This window comes from Taudactylus pleione, unplaced genomic scaffold (assembly GCF_031769625.1).
Source record: "Taudactylus pleione unplaced genomic scaffold, aTauple2 ptg000041l, whole genome shotgun sequence".
NCBI classification, from domain to species: domain Eukaryota; kingdom Metazoa; phylum Chordata; class Amphibia; order Anura; family Myobatrachidae; genus Taudactylus; species Taudactylus pleione.
Genome location: NW_028284443.1, coordinates 57,871,938 through 57,893,925, shown reverse-complemented (window position 1 = coordinate 57,893,925; position 21,988 = coordinate 57,871,938). Strand labels below are relative to the sequence as shown.

The 21,988-nt window shown below is 42.5% G+C and overlaps 1 protein-coding gene across 2 annotated transcripts in view; it reads right to left on the bottom strand.

Annotated features, from left to right (window-relative positions):
• TGDS (TDP-glucose 4,6-dehydratase) overlaps positions 1 to 21,988 on the bottom strand; it is a 60,373-nt gene that overhangs the window by 20,253 nt on the left and 18,132 nt on the right. For both annotated transcript variants that reach the window (XM_088459016.1, XM_088459020.1), the window contains exons 2-7: positions 14,358 to 14,424; positions 13,209 to 13,277; positions 11,092 to 11,182; positions 9,256 to 9,398; positions 8,005 to 8,103; positions 6,394 to 6,453 (exon numbers count right to left, since the gene is read on the bottom strand). In XM_088459016.1, the coding sequence (XP_088315142.1) occupies positions 6,394 to 6,453; positions 8,005 to 8,103; positions 9,256 to 9,398; positions 11,092 to 11,182; positions 13,209 to 13,277; positions 14,358 to 14,424 (529 nt within the window). The remainder of the gene's footprint in view (positions 1 to 6,393; positions 6,454 to 8,004; positions 8,104 to 9,255; positions 9,399 to 11,091; positions 11,183 to 13,208; positions 13,278 to 14,357; positions 14,425 to 21,988) is intronic.

The following is a 21,988-nucleotide window of genomic DNA, read 5'->3' as shown; positions in this document are numbered from 1 at the left end:
CCATCGGTACATCGGGTAACATCGGACTATTGCAACGCTTGAGGTTGACCATACCCTGCCACAAGCACTTCAGTGTAAAAACAAGCCAGGTGACGTGACCTATGATGCTGTCTTATAATTATACACACCTCTAAAACACCGTTGAGATGCTCAGGCACACCTGTGTTTGCACCTCCACTCTCCCGTTTTTAATGGCCAGCCCGTTACCACCTACAGACGGCTTCCCCTGTCACTCACTCTGATGGGCTGTCTATGCGCAGCGAGCAAATGCATTGTGAACTTTCGCAAAGATATGTGTATGCTCACTGCGATGCATACGCATGCGTATGCGTATAATGCATACACACTGTATACCATCGGCAGCAGCGAGAGTATACATCTTAGCGAGCAGGTCTGAATGAGCTCCATTGTCTAGTAATATTTTAACATGATCATATATTTCTCATATAACAAAGTACAACAACTCGTTAATTAGGCATTTATTATCCTAGTAAGTACTTAAGCATGACAGAGGTGTAGTTTCAGTAGGTTATTTACAGACCCATGGAGATTAAAGCAGTGATGGTGGCCGTAAAATCGGCAAAGCGCAATTAAGATCAGAAAATTCCATTTTTCCTACTGTTTTACATATGTAATGACATGGTGAGTATGCAATAAAGCTAAAATTACCAACAAGAAAAAACGGATGTTAATCATGCTCAGTGCATATAATGCTTATATCATGGCATTAAAATTACAATTTAGAAACACACCTCAGTATTAGGGTCTAAGCTCTGGAGAAAATAATACAATAGATAAAGGCCAGACTGTTTTATGGAGAGCAGGATGGGCTATGACCAGGGATTTCAATGAATTATGGGGAGCTAAGTGAAAATTTACCATAAAGAAGTGTCAGTAATACCAGCAACTGTCATTCACCCCCCAATCCCCTCATGTAATGTTCTCCTAACAAATGGTAACAATACTGACAGGGTTTAACAGTTCTCCAATCCTTTCCTCTGCTGTCAACAAGTCCTTAGCATTTAACCTCTGAATAATGTCATGATTTTCTATTTATCAGCTTATAGAATAAAACTTATCTCGTTTGGCAATTGCTTTGTAATGTCTTCTGCTGCGAACTTCATACAGAGACAACTGTAGCTGTGGTATATATATATATATATATATATATATATATATATATAATATATATATATATATAAAATTTGAGACATGTGCCCTCATTATTACTATGTATACACTTTTTAACCACTTACCTGGCGTGGTTGCATCGAATGCAACCACACTGGATGAACTTTCCCTGACATGGTCGCATCTGATACAACCAGTCATAAATGCCATGTGGATGGCTGATGGAAGAGAATTTTCCTGCAGCCGCCAGTCTCGGAGGGACCTCTCAGCCCCTCTGCACCTTCGGATCCTTCCCATGTCTGGTCACAATGATCAGCCAGCCTGGCGGTCCCACCCCCACCAAACGGCTGCAACTGTGTACACCCAGCGCTGCTCCTCGCAGCCGCTGGTAAATTGTATTAAATAATGCCTCTTCCTCGCAGCTGCCGGGGAAATTTAGTAAATGAAGCCGCTTCTCCCTATGTACCCAGCACTGCTCCTTGCAGCCACTGGGGAAGTGTAATAAATGGAGTAGCTGCCTCCTATGTACACCCGGTGCTGCTCCTCCCAGCCACCAGGGAAAGCTAGTAAGCAGAGCCACTGCCCCCTGCGTAAACCTAGCGCGGATTCTCACAGCTACTGGGAAATGCTAGTACGTGGAGCTGCTGCCTATGTGTACTTGGCGCTGCTCCTCGCAGCCGTCGGGAAAAGATAGTAAGTGGAGCAGCTGCCTACTGTGTACACCCGGTGCTGCTCCTAGCAGCCACCAGGGAAAGCTAGTAAATGGAGCCGCTTCCCCTGCCCCCTGTGTATCCAGCGCTGCTCCTAGCAGCTGCCGGGAAATGCCAGCCTGCCTCCTCTCTCTGCATCGAAATAGTAGTCCCTCTTTCCCCCAGTCAGTCCTGATCATTGTTACTATCGATTTTAAAGATTGTTGAAACATCTATGATTTTCTAGCGATGGTTTAAAACCATCAGCCAATAATGGTACAAACGTTGATGGCCATCACTACAGTATAGCATTATATGTTAATAAAATTCTGTTGAATAAGTTTTAAATAGACCTTCTTGACCTAATTCAATCTTAAAAAAAAAAAAAAAAAATTCTGAGCAGTTTTTGAAAAAAATATTCTCAAGTTAAGTGGTTAAATACATTTTTGGTTTAACCACTTAACTGACTATTTTTCCAAAAACTACAAAATTGTCGGGTTTTTTTATGAGTGAATTAGGTGAGGAACATCCATTTTAACTTATCCAAAATGGTTTCATAAAAAAAATAAAATAAAAATATATATAATATATTGTTTTTTTTTTTTTTTTTTTTAAAGATTTGTAAAAAAAAATAAAAAAAATGTTTTTTAAAATAACTGAACATCGGAACCACCTTTGGAAACATTGCGACGTTCGATTTGAGACCGGATACAGGAACCAGGTATGTCAGGGGCGTGAAGGGGGAGCTTAGCTTTTCCCCAGAGGCTCCTTCTGCAGGCGCTGGGTACGGGGTCCTGCTTTGCTGACCGATCAGCAGTGATCGGCACCACAGAAGACAGCGGGGGAGAGGGTGCAGGCAAGCAGAGGGACCGGAAGGTCCTTCTGAGAGCAGCAGCTGCGGGAAGATTCTCTTCCTGCAGCCGCCCTCATGTTTATCTGACTGGACAAAATTTTACGTCCAGTACAGATAAAGAACTGCCTGGTGTGGTCAGAAAATTACAACCATGCCAGGCAAGTGGTTAAAGTAGGAAGTTACAATTTTTCAACCAAAATCACAGTACAGCATCAAATTGCTTGAATGAGCCTCATACAGGTTGAGTCTCCCATATCCAAATATTCCGAATGATGGAATATTCCGAAATACAGAATTTTTTGAGCTTGACTGAGATTATGAAACTTTGGGTTTTTGATGGTTTAATGTACACAAACTTTGTTTAAGGCACAAAATTATTAAAAATATTGTATAAAATTACCTTCAGGCTGTGTCTATAAGGTGTATATGAAACAAAAAATGAAATTCATGTATGTACACAAACTTTGTTTGAAACACAAAATTATTGAAACTATTGTATAAAATTACCTCCAGGCAAGAAGGTTTATATAAAACATATGCTTTCTGTGTTTATAATTTGGTCCAATTCCCAAGATATTTAATTATGTTATGTAAATATTCCAAAATACAGAATATTCCGATATCCAAAATACCCCTGGCCCCAAGCTTTTTTTATATGGGAGACTCAACCAGTACTACATAACATTTTTAGTACAGTCCTTGCTACCATTCTGTCAAAGAAAAGGGAATACAATGAAGCTCTATGGTATTTAAAAACGATGGCACACAGTTTTATGATCTCCATAGTGCATGTCATTGAAGATTAAATACAAGCAATAAAGAATACCTATAGCAGTCAATAGCTCTCAGACAAAAAGTTTTAGCTCCATGAGACCTTTTCCTGTAATAACTGAAGGTCATTGATCAAATAGTGGCAAGTTATCTACATAAGCACATGATACTTATGATTCTGAATGTCCCCTTTCATTATATTTATATTGCTATTAAAACAGATTTTGCAGCATGAGCAAGACTCCAAATAAGGTTCCCTGTAAAATTTGTGAATTTATTGCAAAATGAATGACCACAGGTACAGTACTTCTCTATTATGACTTAATGACTATTGTGTTAACAGAACTGCATTATTATAATGCACTTGGACAAAGACCAAGCATACAGATGTGTCCTTTCTCATCTAGCCTCAATACGCCATGCAGCGCGATATGCCTAGTAATGTGAGAAATGCGTCTAAGTCGCAATGCGACTAGGACTCACCAGAAGACTGTTATTTGATATGTGACATTTGTGTGCAACTGAGACTGAAAACAGTACTTAAGGTGCGTACACACGTAACGATTTTGTAACCAACGATTTTCTGTCAGATTTTCCCTTGAAAAAGTGAACGATTTTTTGAAGTGTAATGAATGATGAACGAATAATGGGCCTGATTCAGACCCACTCGTGAGCGGCTGTCCGCTCGCAAGTGGGTCGATGTTATGGACTGAGCATGCGCACGACGGAGGGAGCTCCGTCGTGCGCATGCGCCAGACGCGACGAGCGAAGGAAAGTCCTTCGCTCGTTGTGTCCGATCAAAGGGGGCGTGCTGTCAATGTTGATTGACAGCACGCCCCCTTTGGTGGGCGTGCCGGGGGCGTGCCTCCCTGACGGGGGCGTTCCCACGGGAACGCCTCCCGTCAGAAGCCGGCCCACTGACATCACTAGTGATGTCAGTGGGAGTGATTTTGGCTCTGATAGAGCCAAAATCACTCTGGATCTTGCGGTTGAAAACCTCAACCACAGGCTCCGGCTCGCAAATTCGATGGTCGCGATGGTCTCTACCATCGCGACCATCACAATGCACGCTCGTATAGCCTGTGGGTGGTGACCCACAGCTATACGAGCGTCCAGGAGGACGCGCCATGAAAATGGAGCCCGGCCCTCATTCAGAGCGTGCGCTCTTCTCAGAGCGTACGGCTCTGAATGAGGGCCAATGTTCCTTCCCTTAATGAAAATCGTCATGTTGGACAGTCTGAAACGGACGATGAACGATAACTAGAAACGGGAGTGCGCATTTGTGATTATCGTTCGTTATAAGTCATAAACTGAACGATTTAACGATAACGACGTCATTAACAACAAATCGTTAAAAAAATCGTTACGTGTGTATGCACCTTTAGTGTGGAAAAGAGCTGTGGCTGTTGCATCATAGCACTTCAAATGCTGATTAAGTGACTAAAAGTGCGTACACTCTAGATGATATTTTACACGATCTTTAGTAAGATTGGACACTTTGTAGTACCACATCGTGTCCTGGAGTGCCGGGGAGAGTCCAAGGGAAATCGCTCACAATATCGCATCTTATTGAGCACATTGTCTATTGTGTACGCACCTTTAGTCACACACAGATATACAAGTGTCACGTATAAAATGAATCAGCAGTCTCCTGCTGCATCCTAGTCGCAGTGCATTGTGACTTTTAGCAAATTCTAGAAGCATTTCAGTAATAAAAAAAAAAGACGACCGACGCTAGTGGAGTCTCATGGGACCTTGCGCGCCAGCAAAGACGATTGAGGACACATCTGTATATTATAAAAAGTATAGTTGACAGATCTATTATATAAAATAAAGCAAGCCAGCATTAAGAAGTAGGTCTGTGTATAACATGAACAGGCATATTTACAATCCGCTAATGAGCTTATTTCCTGCAGCCGCCAGTCTTGGAGGGACCTCCCGGTGGTAGAGAGGAATCGTTTACATATGGGTATTTTAGGAGAAAATCATTAGTGTTGAATTGAATGTGATAGTAAAGTGGAACTTGGAGATATTACCACCGTTTCCATCATGCACTTATGTAGGTTCTTCCACAAAGCAGCAGAACTAAGAGGTAGTGTGAGCCTCCAGGAACAATCCCAAGAAACGTAAACTGGGCGTGCACCAAGAAATGCACCAGGCAGACAAGTAAGTGCACTTCCACATATGAAGCATTGCAGGTCTACACATTTTGTAAATGATTCTTCACAGGTCACTCTTGGCGCTAGATAAGCTAGAGGTTGTAGCTAATAAAGCAGGTGTTACTCTAGTGTTTTTGTGACTGTCATTTATGATTTGTACACTGCAGCATGACTTGCATTACCTGCACAGATAAGCACAAATCCAACTTGGTGGTTGTGAGGTGCCTGAGAAATGCTCGCCAGCAATCATCACTTATTGAATACCCCCCTGTGACTTTATGAATGCCTTGATTTCCCTCCCTTAGGTATGACACTGACCATGTCAAAAGTAACCTTAGCCTCAACAACATAGTTACAGAACAGATCACTACCTCACACAAGACCAGAATACTCATATCTTGCTGCTATGAACTTTGCAGTGATCTGATTGGCTAATAACCTTGGGTGCAGAATAGGAGATGAAGAATGAATACATGCTAAACATAAATGATCATTCAGAAGCCAGCAGATTATTTTTAAGGAGCCAGGGTAAATGTGCATCCATTGTCAGCAATAAAGGATTCTTCAATAGTTCCAGCAGTCCCTTAGTAAGCACACTGGCTACCTAGCTCAACAGATTTGTGAGGATGGTCAGATTGTAGTCACACATTGAAAATTACACAATGTAACACGGCAACTTTTCCTTTTCTACATAGTGACCAATAGAACAGCTCTCATAATTAGTTTCTGAAATCAAATCAGCATATACTTTGTACATTATTCTTTTAGTACAGATTTCAAATATACGTACTTTTTCAGGATATTGGTGTGGTCCATAAACATTGCTACTTCTGGTAATAACAACTGGAAACTTGAGAGAACAAGAGGAGTACAATTACGGTGAGCATCTACATAATGAACCAAATGTGACATCATGGTCCATATAGATAGACACACAAACATGTCAAAACGTACACAATGCTATACAAACAATATAGGAGAAATAAATAATACAATTCCATATGTAGGTAGGTAGTGTTCATTCTAGCACCCTGCACCTGTCAGAACCTGTGCAGTTCCTCTTTCCTGCCTGGGGTGTCGCTCTCTGCTCTTATGCTTCTAGCACACTCTGGTCTGTAACTCAGCAGTTTGTTGCATCAGCTGGGTATGCTAGAAGCACCAGAGCAGAGAGCGACACCCCAGGCAGGAAAGAGAAACTGCAGTGGTTGTGGCAGGTGCAGGGTGCTAGAAGGGACACTAGGTAGGCATGTATGTATATATAAAATGATCAATAAAACATTCGGAGCATTTATACCTTTAAGGGCAGAATCAATTCATGCTGAGTAGCTGTGCCTATGTCACCTTATATTTCATAGTCTACCCTGGTAAATTTCAGATAGCCTAGTACAGCTTTTGGCAGTATATAAAGAGGACTTAATTCCCCCCCGTAAGATCACTTGTAATTAGAGATGTGCGGGTTCGGTTTTACTCAGATATGTTCGGATCTCAAAAACTGCGTTTTATTGGCTATCGGCTATCACGTGTTTTGGATAGCCAATAAAATAAATCCGAATTTGCGATTATTTTGGCGAAAAGAACCGAGTAAATCCGAGAAAAACCGAACCCGCACATCTCTACTTCTACTGGTGATCTAAGGCTAGCGCAGGCATGGCACATGCCTCAGATCACTATTTAAAGTCTCTTTTTTTGTTGGGTGCAGGAGAGTCTTAGATCGGTTAACCCTTTAATAAGACCACCCCATCATGTATTGCTGTGTTTCCATTGCCACCAGAATGCAGACATACAACTTACACATTTGGGAAACAGCGCTGACATTAATCAAGGCAATTTACTGATCCTGTGTCCAAGAGCCAATCAAAAGACGGTCTCCATTATTATATAAAGCTTTGCGAGATAGATGGATGAAAAATAAATACACACAGATCCATACAATAAAATATTTGTAGCACCATCATTGACATGCGGGTTGGCGTAAACACATAAGCAAACTGCTTTGACAACTTTTCTAGTATGTAAAAAAAAAAAAAAAGATAAAAAACTTTTGTTGAGAAAAAGAAAATTAATTAAACCCAACAATTCTCATGAGGGAAAGAATACTGCACATGCTGTTCAAAGGCTGAATGGCATCAATGTATTTAAGTTTAAAATCTGGACAGATAAGAGACTGAAGCTTCGCCTGGTAAACAATTTCCGCATGAAAAAAAAAATGAATGACAGCTGGTGCATTGCAGAGCAGGTGGGACACTTCGGTCTTCATCCGAAATACATCCAGCAGGATAAATAATCATTTCACACTTCACAACATATGGCTGTGGGATGCTCCATTTACACATGTACCCCACTGAATAGAGCTAAGACTCCCTGTGCTAATATATCCTTGGCTGCCGCGTTGCCTCCTTACCTTGTATCTTTCCCAGAAAGACAGCACAAAGCTTTCCGCAGCTGCCTTGGACGACGCATATGGGTTTGTTGGCCGATTTGGTGATGTTTCATCAAATTCCTAATGAAATATGAATTTTTAAAGATGCCAATGAAGTGAAATAATGTGCAGAAAACTGGGCGCAATATTCTGTAATAAAGAGATTAATCTGCATAACTCCTGTACAGGGAATAACGGACTCCAAGTTTTCAGAAACACTATTTACACCCATGTGACCTCTAACCATTTAGAATATGTAAAATGAGGAATCGTTAAGCAAAACAAATTATCTGTAAGACCATTATGCCCAACAAGTATAGTAGGCAATTATGCCAGGTCCTCACTGCAGACCTTTTAAAACACTTTGGGGCATTTTTATATAAACCAGGCATGAGGCACGAGGCACGAAGATGATCTGAAAAGACTGCACATAAGCCACTTTGGCATTTGAACAGTAAATACAGTTTTACATATGTGACCAACTGTGCTTTATTCTTTCTTTTTAAAGAAATATTATGTTATCATGGTCTAGCACCTACTGCACACAGAGGTCTAGGCCCTGAGTGAAGTTCTCTTTAATGTTGTGTATGGTCTGGCCAACTAATCTATAAAATCGCACAGACTTCCAGGTATAGCTGTAAGATTTACATTAAAATACTTTTGATGTTTCATCAGACTTGTAATGTGTTATTTGTGTAAATCAAATAGCTGCCTTTATAGAACAAATCTTCAAAGCAAAGTAAAAAGCCTCATGCCCTAAACCACATGCTTAAATATGATATGGTCAAGATTCAGACTTGTTTGTTTTTCAATTATTCGGGGGTATAGGGGAATTTACAGTAGAATATAGTTTCTGATAATGTGGCGATTCCCAAAGTGTTTCTGGGGCAGCATTTAAAGCCTTGAGTCAAAAGTTGAGTCATATTGTCTTTTATTTATGTATTTACAGATTACAATGGGCAATGGAGATCACTAGAATAGCATTCATAAAATAATGAAATAAATATATATTAAATGGAAGACAGAAGCACAGATATTGTGCAGCAGCCACGGGAGAAAGTGATGAGAGGCAGAAGAAAGTGAGCACTATTGCCATAGGTTGCACATACAAGAGAGGAAACCATTTGTCTTGTATTCCATGAGTGTGAAGCTGCAAGAGGATAATGTATGGAAATATATATAGAATTACAGGGCACACGGTAATAAAAACAGGTATACAGAAAGTACCATTACCTCATCAAGGCTACCGCCATATACTTCATCTGTACTTATGTAGACAAATTTCTCTACTCCAACTTCATGAGCAGCGTTAAGAAGAACATGTGTTCCATAGGTGTTTACATAGGCAAATTTAAAGGACTCCAAAAAGGAGAGATCTACAGAAAGAGTCATAAGAAACCAAATATTTCACATCTCACACACTTTGAAATGAGAAAAAAAAATACAGAGAAGGTAAAAAGCAAAAACATGCAGAAAGCAAAGCTTACTGTGTGACTACTGCAAGTTTTTTTCAGAATACTTAGATTCATTTAAGATGTTTACTGGTGACTGGGGGCCTGATTCACTACAGATCGCAATATAGCATACGCATGGATATTCAATTGAGTAAGTATGCTAATCCATAGCGATCGCAGCACTACATAAGGACGCCCACTTCACCTACACGCACATCCATAATGGCTAGCAAGACTGCGAAAACATCGGTACATTCGAGTACCATCGGACCCATACGCAAAGTTAAGGCCAGTCCTCACTCAGGAATTGCTAACTTCAGCACACGCTATGAGGTCTCAGGCCGCGTAAGGTATCGCAGTGGATAATATATGAACGCCCATACAACGGCTTTCAAACGCACTGGCACGCCTAGGTTCGGCCGACCATCCCCCCGTCACCACCCACAAACTGCACTTTCTGTCAATCACTCTGTGATGGGTCTGCGTAGGCGTTGTGATCGCAGTCCTGATCACAGTGCCTGGTTTGAGCACGCGCACTGCATGCGCAGTACGTAACAATCAGCCGATTGCATGCGTGTTAGCAACTGCGTTCCTTGCTGAATCAGGCCCTTGGACATCAGTATGAAATAGGTGGGCTTTCAAAGAGCGGGTAAACATTTTGCGGCTGGTATGTTGTGGTAGGTAAGGTATTCCATGACAGAAGTCTTACAGGTAAAAGAGACAGATGGTGTGAACGTCTCTATGACAATTAGTATGTTGGAATAGGGCCAGGAAGGTAGATAATTCTAGGAGATATAAGTGGAGGGTTCTGTAAGAAGACATTATTTAGGCTGTAGGAAAAGACATAATAAAGATTAACAAAAGATCAATTATTCTGCCTTCAGGGGAATAGATAACAGTAGCTGGTGGTAGACATGAACAATATCATATCACTACACATGTCAGATGTTTGCATTTGGCCTCACAGCTTTAGTGGAGACATTTTTTCCAAAACATTTTGCCTGGATGGTTATATATTTGTTATGGCTTTTATGGTTATCAGACAGGTGGCAAGTTTTTAGCAAATTTAAATAAAAAATAATGAACAAAAGTCACAAACCAGTGTAACTGATCTAATCCTATGACTGTATTTGAAATTACATGTGTTTTACGTTCAACTGATCATAGTAAGTGGAAGAAGGAGCTCAACAAAGTAGATTGATTAGAATTTCCCAAGGCTTTTATAAGATTACTCCTTATGCTGGGCATACACAGTCAGATAAAATGCCTGTCAGACTGACAGACAGCTAGATATCATGGCTGTCAGATTGTGCCAGATGCCGCCAACCAATTTTCAGATCTATTGGACATGATGGATGATTCTGCATTTCCGGCCAACCAATAATTAGCGATCGGTGGTGCAAAAACCCAGGATATATGGTGTCAATCCACTGATATCTGGCGGATCGTCCAGGTATTTGTATAATGTATGCCCAGTATAAGTGAAAAAGAAACAAGTATAGTAGATAGCAAAACTCTCTCTCCATAAGAAATATTATAGTACAATGTCAAAAACTAGGTATGTTTGTATCTGTAAAGAAATAAAGAATAGTACAAATACAGTAACCATGCTCACCTACATGAGTTTGTGCCGCAAAGTGCAAAACCACATCTACGTTTTCTGTTTCAAAGAGCTGTTTTATAAAGTGCGAGTCGCAGATATCACCCTAGGGTACAAATAACAACAACATTAGAAGACACCAGTCTATTTTAACAGCTTAATTACCATACATAATGGAAACATGTAGGCAATGTTGTACTGATTAAGGAACGAATATAAAAGTACACATTGATTTCATAGCTCATTTTTACTGAAGTCATGAGAATTACTGTTTGGTTATGAACTTAAATGTTCACAGTGGAGGGAGGGAGAGGGAGGGAGAGAGAAGGGAGAGGGAGGGAGAAGGGACAAGGGAGAGGGAGGGAGGGAGAGGGAGGGAGAGGGAGGGAGAGGGAGGGAGAGGGAGGGGGAGGGAGAAGGGACAAGGGAGAGGGAGGGAGGGAGAGGGAGGGAGAAGGGAGAGGGAGGGAGAGGGAGGGAGGGAGAGGGAGGGAGGGAGAGGGAGGGAGGGAGAGGGAGGGAGGGAGAGGGAGGGAGGGAGAGGGAGGGAGGGAGAGGGAGGGAGAGGGAGGGAGAGGGAGGGAGGGAGAAGGGAGAGGGAGGGAGAAGGGACAAGGGAGAGGGAGGGAGGGAGAGGGAGGGAGAGGGAGGGAGAGGGAGGGAGAGGGAGGGGGAGGGAGAAGGGACAAGGGAGAGGGAGGGAGGGAGAGGGAGGGAGAGGGAGGGAGAAGGGAGAGGGAGGGAGAGGGAGGGAGGGAGAGGGAGGGAGGGAGAGGGAGAAGGGAGAGGGAGGGAGAAGGGACAAGGGAGAGGGAGGGAGAGGGAGGGAGAAGGGAGAGGGAGGGAGAAGGGACAAGGGAGAGGGAGGGAGGGAGAGGGAGGGAGAGGGAGGGAGAGAGAGGGAGGGAGAAGGGAGAGGGAGGGAGAAGGGAGAGGGAGGGAGAAGGGACAAGGGAGAGGGAGAGGGAGGGAGAGGGAGGGAGAAGGGACAAGGGAGAGAACAGACATGGAAACTAGTGATTATTTTGAGCTGAAGTACAACATTTCATATTATTATCTTTCTGAGAATATGGAAACAACCTAAGCAAATCAGCAAAGAGCCATTACAGGTTGAGTCTCCCATATCCAAATACAAAATATTTTTAGCATGACTGAGATAATCAAACCTTTGCTTTTTGATGGTTCAATGTACACAAACTTTGTTTAAGGCACAAAATTGTTAAAACTAAAGTATAAAATGACCTATAGGCTGTGTGTATAAGGTGCATATGAAACATAAATTAATTTAATGTATTTACACAAACTTTGTTTGAGTCACAAAATTATTGAAAATATAGTATAAAATTACCTTCAAGCTATGTATATAAGGTGTACATAAAACATAAATGCATTCTCTGTTTAGATTTGGGCCCTATTCCTAAGACATTTCAATATGGTATGCAATTATTCCAAAATACAGAATATTCCGATATCCCAAATACCCCTCCTCCCAAGCATTTTGGATATGGGAGACTCAACCTGTATACATATTATATTACATTAAAATATCAGTACACACATCAACTAGCGGACATGTTCAAATTTAGCTAAAGAAGGCTACCAAGATATCTCCAACTCCTCCGCAGAACGTTAGGCTAGGGGAATTGCTTCTAAAACCAAGTGATTGACAGACTTGGATACTTGGTTTAGGCACCCCCGCAGGGGGTTAAGCGCCACTGGGGGGAGTTTAGGGTTAGGCACCCCCCTGGGAGAGTTAGTTTTAGGGTGCTGAAAGGGGGGGGGGGTTGGGTTTAGGCACCCCCAGGGGAACCACCCCGGGAGTTTTAGGGTTAGGGACCACCAAGGGAGGGTTAGGGTTAGGATACTTACCAGCCGGCGTCGGGATCTCCTCCTGTCGGGCTCTCACACTCGGGATTGGGCTGAACAGTCGACGGTATTTCCATCCCGTTCCCAGTAACCTAACTAGTTAAATATTTTTCTGCCAAAAGTCAGATCATTCTAATTAGAAAATCTACAGTAGATTTTAGACAACTATGAAAACATGGAAAAAATAAAACTGATCAGAGAATCTGATTACTTGCTATGACAAACCTTGTTGACATTTAATAAATTTGACATTGTTGTTACCAAACCTGCAAGAATTTGTAGTTTGGTCGATCTGTGATCGCATCAAGATTTCTTAAACTTGCACAGTAATCAAGCTGGGGAAAAGAAAAATACTCCATAAACAAATACTACTCATAATACATAAATTACACATTTCTTACTAATTATATATGCCTAAACCATACCTAGTGTGCATTAGGATTTAATGTGAAGAACAGAGGAGAGTTTTCAGATATTTGGTGTCACACCTCTAGTGAAAAAAAGTGCCCCCTCCTGAATTGCATTTGGTCATACACAGCAGTGCAGGAATAATATGGGTTTGACAGTCAAATGCGAAGTGCGTCAGTTTAACAATTAAACAACTGAATCGCTATTCATATTTTTCATTCAGTGGAGATTCAAAATGTGACAATTTTCTGGCATGACAAGCATTGCTCTCTAATATGTACAAGCGACACCAACACCTTTTAAGTAATGGTGCACTTACATACAAACTACCAATTAGGAAACACACCAGGTCTCCCAAAGAAAATGTATTACCAGCCAATAAAGATAGAGACTGCACTCTGCCGAGAACCATGCTTAACTCACACTCAATTTCTTGGGGTTCAGTCTTGAGGTCAGGAAAAGGTCTTGACACCACGACTGCTACACAGAAATTTCAAACTGTACTCTGTGTGTTTCTAATATGGAAACGACATCTCCTTGGTGACATGCTGATTAGGGAGATACAGAGAACTGAAGCAGGCTTCACCTTAAATCTGCACTAATATATTCACTGGATCTGATTATACCTGGATTGCCAGCTACTACTGATCCGGTTACATTCACAAGTGCTGGTAATCTATGGGATCTAATTAAATCCATTGTAACAAATGTATTTTCTAAAATATATATTGTAAATAAATATTAACCCAGTCCCAAATATTTAACTAGTATATCCTCCTACAAGCAGTATAAAAAAATAAATCAACAGTAAAAAATTCTGAGTCTGAATGCATATACGAATATAAATTTGTACCCTGGTGAAAATAAAAAACGTACAATTCTGCAAGCATGATCATACAATACAATAAAGTTCCCCTGTGAAGTGATGACTTCCTGACATTAGTGCATTCATTAAACATAACATTTAGAAATTAGTTTGCATAAAATACAAAGCAAATACAGTTTACCTTATCAAGGTTGATAATGAGATATTCAGGAAAGTCTTCGACCAGTGAAATGATCATATGGGATGCACTGCAAAACAACAAATATTTATTGACACAGGTAATTCTGTATTTCTAAACAGGTAAAAATCATTGACTGTTTCAAGATATTGGAAAAAGTACAAGTTTGTGTAACTTCATGACTTTGGAGGAAACAATTTGATTGTGGGTTACTGGTTAGTGAGCCTTCATGTGTAGGGCTTTATACTATTGAATATCATCTACACAAGTTTGCAAAAACAGCAATAAATAGTAAGCTGAACAAATGATAAAATTTCATTTTCCACCTCAGATTCATATATCATACACCAGACTTGAAGATGTGCAAAATAAATTTCATAACAAAACCATTGAGTTTTAATTTTGTGCTCGACTTTGCACAAAGCTTAAAATTACCACTCATGTATGATTCAACTCCGGTACACCAGCAGCTGTTGCAAGCCTAGTAGGTGTCACGCTCCGGACACTTAAAACCACCTTTTTACATATCAGGTGCCTGTCCAGGCTAGCGCTGAGGTCCGCTCGTGCTGTGTATCACTCCTGGATAGCACAGAGGTCCACTCACGCTGCACATCGCTCCCGGCTGGTGCGGAGGTCTACTCTTGCCCCATCTGCTCAGTGTCCTATCACTGAGCGTGGAGATGGCTCTCCGTAGTCACTTGCTCACAGCGTCTCTCCCCAGCATGATGTTATACAAACTACTTCCCTCCAGAACAACAGTATGGGCGCAGCCATGTTGGACTCAGTCACTTGACTCTCCTCCACCACTTATGAGTGCTGCTCTCAGACAAACTGATCGCAGCATCCAATCCCTGGGGATCCTCCCCTATAAATTCCATTTCCTGACTGGCCTCTGGGCCTGATTCAGAGCTGGACGCTCTGACAAGAGCGCTCGCTCTGAATCAGAGCCCTCCTACCTAAAATTGGAGCGGCCTCTTGGCCGCTCGCATAGCTGTGGGTGACCACCCACAGCTTATGCGAGCGGCCAAAATGATGGTCGCGATGGTCAAGACCATCGCGACCATCAGGCTTGCGACGAGACCCTGCGGTAGGGTCTCGCTGCCGGGCAGCCCAGGAGTGCTTTTGGCTCTATCAGAGCCAAAAGCTCTCCCACTGACATCACTTGTGATGCCAGTGGGGCCGGCTCCAGAAGGTAGGCGTTCCCATGGGAACGCCTCCGTCTGGGCAGCAACGCCCCCGACACGCCCACCAAAGGGGGCGTGCTGTCACTCACCATCGGCAGCACGCCCCCTTTGGTGCGAGACCCATAGCGACGGCTGACCGTCGCTATGTGGGTCTCGTGCATGCGCACGATGGAGCTCACTCCGTCGTGCGCATGCGCACTAGGGCACCATCGACCCGCTTGCGAGCGCTCAGCGCTCGCGAGTGGGTCTGAATCAGGCCCTCTGTTGACAGTACATCGCTTCTTGCTGAAGTTACAGCTCAGTACTGAGCTCCCAGGTACTTTGTATCTGAACAGTCCCAGTCCGTTTTATAAAGTTCCTATACCATCTTGCACACCAGTATGGTTTTACCACTGAGATTTGTTCTTACAGATACCATCAGTTCCAAGCAATACCTCCCACGATCAGTCTCAACCTATGCTTCCAACATTGGACTCATATCAATTAAGTCCTTCAATTCTTCAATACCGGTCTCAAACTGATCAAGTTCATCAATTCATTAATATCGGACACATATCAATTAAGTTCTTCAATATCGGTCTCAGGGCCTGATTCAGCGTGCACTGCTGAGCGCAGATTCCCAATGTTCGGGATTCTGCACAGGCCCTATTCTGTGAGTGTGCAGAATGGGTCCTGCTAACACGCTCGCAGACTGGCAGCAGACTGTCAGTAATTGATAGTCTGCTGCCGTTTGTGGGCGGCAATGCCCTCCATTTCCTGAAAAGGAGGCGCGTCACCGCCGTTGCGGGAAGAAGCCAGGATCTCCGTCGGCTGACGGAGATTTCCTGGCTTCTTAATCTCAATTGCGGCGGCCGTCTGCGTGACCCCATGGGTCACCTTAGCCGGCTGATGTCCCACAAAGTATCAGATGCGGGGTTGGACAATGCAGCTCGGATACGTAATGGAGCAGGAGTAATGCCTCCTGCTGCATTACCATATCTGCACAGACAGAATAGTTAAGATGCTTGCGAGCAGCTTAGCTATTCCGTCTGAAGCTGAATCAGGCCCTCAAACTAATCAAGATCATCAATTCTTCAACATCGGATTCAAATCCATCAAGTTCTTCAATACATCAACATTGGTCTCAAACCGATCCAACTCTTCAGTTCAGCATTACCGGTCTCTCTGGCCCTACAATCCAGCATCATCGGTTTAAAAACGATTCTGCTCATCTATACAGTATAATTATATCCAGTTCTCATTCCCAATAAATACACTGCATTCCTGTCCTCGCCTTCAGGCTCATAATCCTCCACTTCAGCCCTCCACACCTGTTCCAACCCTCAAACGTGACAGTAAGCCACTAGCAGAGGACAGTATAAGCGTTTGTCTTTTTTTTTTTTTTTCTTAAATGATGGTGCCGCAGAAAAATAAGTTTGAGGGGAGATATTTTAAAAGTATCTCAAGAATTTGTTGGGTGGAAACCACAAACTGCGGAACTCGTGTTATCACATCTGGCCCAAACTCTGCAGTAGGTACTGCCAACCACATTATTACCCAGCCCCATTGGGGAGACAGATAAGACTATTATATTGTTTTATTGTAAGCATTTCTAGCCTTGTTATAATTAAACCACATTGTAAATATTGGGCTTGGACGTCTAATAGCTCATTACAAAAAAACCATCCCGCACGACTGATACTGATCTCCGACTGGATTTGAGGATCGCGGGGCTGATGTGTGACCTGCATTACGGTATACAGCCACTGCTTTGACAAGCCTTTACATTACATTTAAATATAATTTTTTTATTTTTTTTTATAAATGTACACAAACCCTGTGTCTTTATATTGCTGTACTACAGTGTTATTAACTTAGGTTGAAGATTAACTTACATCAAAAAGTAAAATGAAACATTTGGAAAAACATTTTTTGGTTGTATATTTTATACTTTGCATAGATGATAAACACTAGAAAGTACTGCTATCGGTCTTGATGTCTTTTTCTCAAGACAAATGTTAACAGAACAGACAGAGGACATTTATTCTATCTGAAAACGGGAAAATGCACCATCCAGGTGGTTGTTTTAGGAGTCATTATAAATGGAGGATTGTGTGATAGACAGAATTACATAACGTTCAACCGCCTCGTGTAGCACATGCCCATACTGCAGGTGACGTGAGAGGTCTGCAGACTGCTACACCAGAGGAAGTTACATTGCTTGCAGCATTTCTAAATGTGAAATGGACATACACAAAATATTTCTGGTAAGATGTGAAGGCATAAGACCCTCACAAGATCAAGTGATCCTTTCCGGATGCCAACAGTGCATCGTACTTACAAAGGCAACATTATCTTGAGGAAACAAAAAAGTTTTGACATGAAGAGACGCTATTATTTAGTTCAAAATAATTCAAAAATATATTTGTTAACCACTTAAATGACCAAATTCATTTTCGAATAGATGTAACACCTAGTATTGATTTCGGGTTCACCAGCAAGAATTAATTTTGACTGAAAGTTAACTTTTAATTTGATATAAGGCTTTATTGTGGCAGCATATTGGAAAAAATATATTCTTTTGTGAAGTAAAATATACAAAGAAATATAGTCAGAAATTTGGAATGACTAAATATAAAATAAAATTTGCTTTTGGGCCACATCACAGAATAGGCCTGATCAGAGAAGTATGCCAGGGTCTGCATCTTCTGACGCAGATTTCCTGACCCAGCTGAGCAGGTATGTTGCTCATTCTTAGTTAGCTTCAGATTACTGCAGCCATAGTGACCGATGGCCGTGATGGTGATCCAAAGCTGCGTCTTCAGACGTAGCACTCAGATCACAGATGCTGAGAGGAGGTGTCTTTTTCCTACAGATGCCTCCTGCTGCATTAGAATATTAATTGGACAGTATTGCACAGCCACTTCCATGCGGCTGGGCAATACTGTCCATATCTGAATCAGATATGTGTGCAAGTGTACCTAGAAGAACTGATGCTGTTTTGAAGGCAAAGGGTGGTCACACAAAATATTGATTTGACTCTTCTGTTCATTCACTTTGCATTTTGTTAATTGATAAAAATAAACTACTAACACTTCTATTTTTTAAAGCATTCCTACTTTGCATAATTTTTTCCACGTAATTAAGAGAGAGGAAAGATAAGACTTTTTCTGGGGCACTCTTGTTAATTTAGGTTATTTACATTAAAACATAGCTTTTAATTGTAGCCACTGGCTAGTCTTAGAGCTCACAGCCATACTTGGCTGCATATGTAAGCCTCATTAACAAGGCAATGACTTAGCACTGTTATTAACCATGACCATGTATGCAGATCAATGTTACATTTTTCATTCATCTCCTAGTGCAGCCAACCAGACATCATGTAGGACCAAGGTGACCTTTTGAAAGAGGACACTGGAGATCAATGACACAATACAACCCAACAGAAGCGTTGTACTGTTATTGATGATTGCAGGAAACAATTTTAAAATAACAATCATAGCTATAGTAGTGCTTATTCTATGAACAGTGCTCACTGTCCTGCTGGTGCTATGGGGAATTATTGTAATCATTAGGGATGCCTTGCACCTATACACTGGCTGTAGTTGCTATAACTACCTCACCTCTTGTTTAAAAACATTTTCTACTAGTAATGTTGTCCAACATTGTCCACACATATTCTGGATTATTTTCCATTATACATTTATTCCTATGGAATTTTTATTATTTCACTCTCCCATGGCTCATACACACATTTCTGCTTTATCCACTCACTATTTAAAAGCTCAATGATAAAAGTTAAACTTAAAATTTTTTTTTTTAATGAACCCCTTCTTTATGCAAAAATATAGAAGCAAACCCTTTTTTATTAGACTGTAGAGATATATATTTTTTTTGACACATTATATATGTGAAACACAGGAGCATTTCTAGAGAGGAAGGGGCCCGTGTGCAGTCTCCAACACGGACCCCCTCCTCTCCGCCCGGCAGCCGGCAACGCACTGAGCTGTGCACGGCCAGCGCCGGAGTTATAGACTCTGGGCACTAGAGCATCTGTGGGATGTGTTGAAAAAACAAGTACATGCCATGGAGGCCCTATCTCACAACTTACAGGACTTTAAGGATCTGCTGCTGGTACATCAGTCAACAAAAGAGAAAAAAAAAGAAAAGTACTGCGACTGGGGCCCAGCTACTGTGATGTGCCGAGCAGGGCACGGATGAGAGATTTGTATTGTAGCTATTGTAAGCATTATCAGCAGCATGTCTCCGGGGCTGGGGTACCTGTGCATATTTCTGCAGCCTCCATGCGCACCACTCCCGAGCTACCGAACATGGTGATGAGCAATGTTCTCTTTGTACAATGTACCCGGTATTTCCTGAGCTTCCTCGCCATGGTGCCCCTGTCCGAGAACAGTGCTGACTTCCATGCGAGATGCCTCCTGTTTACAGAGGGCATGTGGATGAGCTGGAACATCACTCTGGAGAAGTGATGGACGGATGCAGGTTCAACGTAGGGATGGACATTGGAATCCGATGGTACCTAACCAAAGATTTTTTGTTTCGATGGAAGTGTTTTTACCATTTGATGGTGGCAGTCCGATGTTTGCCACCATCAAATGGAAATAATTTGGTGTTCCAATGGTTGTTTTTATTAAATTCCTGATAGCTATGCCTTCCCTGGCTCCGGTATCTGCATCACGGTATCCTCATGGGTTTGTTGGAGGCTGTCTCTCACTCTCGGTCTTCTTCAGATGTGACCCTGCTCAGTCTCTGACTCCATCCCCTCTCTAGGCTACTGCTAAGCAACATGGCACATTGCTATCTGTGATTGGCTCAGTTTCAGATGCTCTCTTGCTGTTTCAGCAACTTGGCCAGCTCCAATAAGGCAGCTTTGTGCAAGATTTTATTCTGTTTTATTGCTTCACTAAAATCGTGACTACTTTGCTTTTGTCACAGATGAATAGTTCATACACCTAAACCTTCCTCGACCAATGCTGTATAGAATAGTGAAAACCTCATCAAAATCCGTCCAGTGGAAGAGATTAGCCCGAATGAACAGACAGACCCCTAAACCGGGGACTTTATTATAGAGAGAGATATTAAGTGTTATGTTTAAACTACTGTATTATTATTTAGGAATTTATACAGAGTGTGCCCCTGATAAGCGAGTACTTTTCTTATTCTCTATTTTGACCGATATACTTGTTAATGCTCTTGGGTGCACCTTGTCTAGTAAGTTAATACAGTCAAAATAGTGGACAAAGATTTAGACAATATTGCAGACTCAGGGCCTGATTCAGACCCGCTCGCAAGCGGGTCGATGGTGGCCCAGTGCGCATGACGGAGCCGGCTCCGTCGTGCGCATGTGCGAGACCCGGATAGCGACGGGCAAACCGTCGCTCCGGGTCTCGTACCAAAGGTGACATGCTGTCGATGTTGAGTGACAGCACGCCCCCTTTGGTGGGCGCGCCAGGGGCGTGGCTGCCCAGACGGAGGCGTTCCCATGGCTCTGTTTGAGCCGAAAGCACTCTTGGGCTTGCGGCAACGAGACCCTACCACAAGGGTCTCGTCGCAAGCCTGATGGTCGCGATGGTCTTGACCATCGCGACCATCTTCCTGGCCGCTCGCTATAGCTGTGGGTGGTCACCCACCAGAGGGCCGGCCCTGATTCAGATCGAGCGCTCTGTCAGAGCGTCCGGCTCTGAATCAGGCCCTCATTTTGTTGTAAGGATCTATTAATTGCTCCTGTGCAGTCATTTTCCTTCTTCCCCATTTCTTTTGCTAAGGTCTCGCACTTCCTTAGATTAACTAGGTCTAAAGTGCGCCAGTGCCCTCCAGGGATATAATAATTCAAATGCAGGAATGATAGAAATGGCAGCACTCAGTATCTTGTATTTAACGTTGATTTCTTTATTCCAACGTTTCGGGACTCAGCCTGTCATCAGGGACATAAATAACAAATGCTCACATTCATACACAAGGATACAATGCCTCAAATGACCCAACTGAACTCACCTGGATCATGCCGCCATCTGACATCACCAAATACTGCGATGCTATGTTGTTGGGGCGCAGTAACTGGTGATGTCGGATGGCAGCGTTGGAGAGACCTTGCTGATGCAGTATAACTACCTTGTGTCTCCTTGCTGTGCTCAGTCTTGCAATGGTGTATGACCAGTGACATGAAACTGTCTTCCACAAGCTCACCTTTGTAGCAGTTTGGCTGTTCCTCACCCAGTTTAAAGCCTCCTACACAGATGTTTCTGTTTAATTCAATGACTGTTTCATACCAGACTATGGGCCTGATTCAGACACGCTCGCAAGCGGGTCGATGGTGGCCCAGTGCGCATGACGGAGCCAGCTCAAATGTTGATGTTGAGTGACAGCACGCCCCCTTTTGTGGGGGCTGGCCGGGGGCGTGGCAGCCCAGACAGAGGCGTTCCCATGGGAACGCCTACCGTCTGGGGCCGG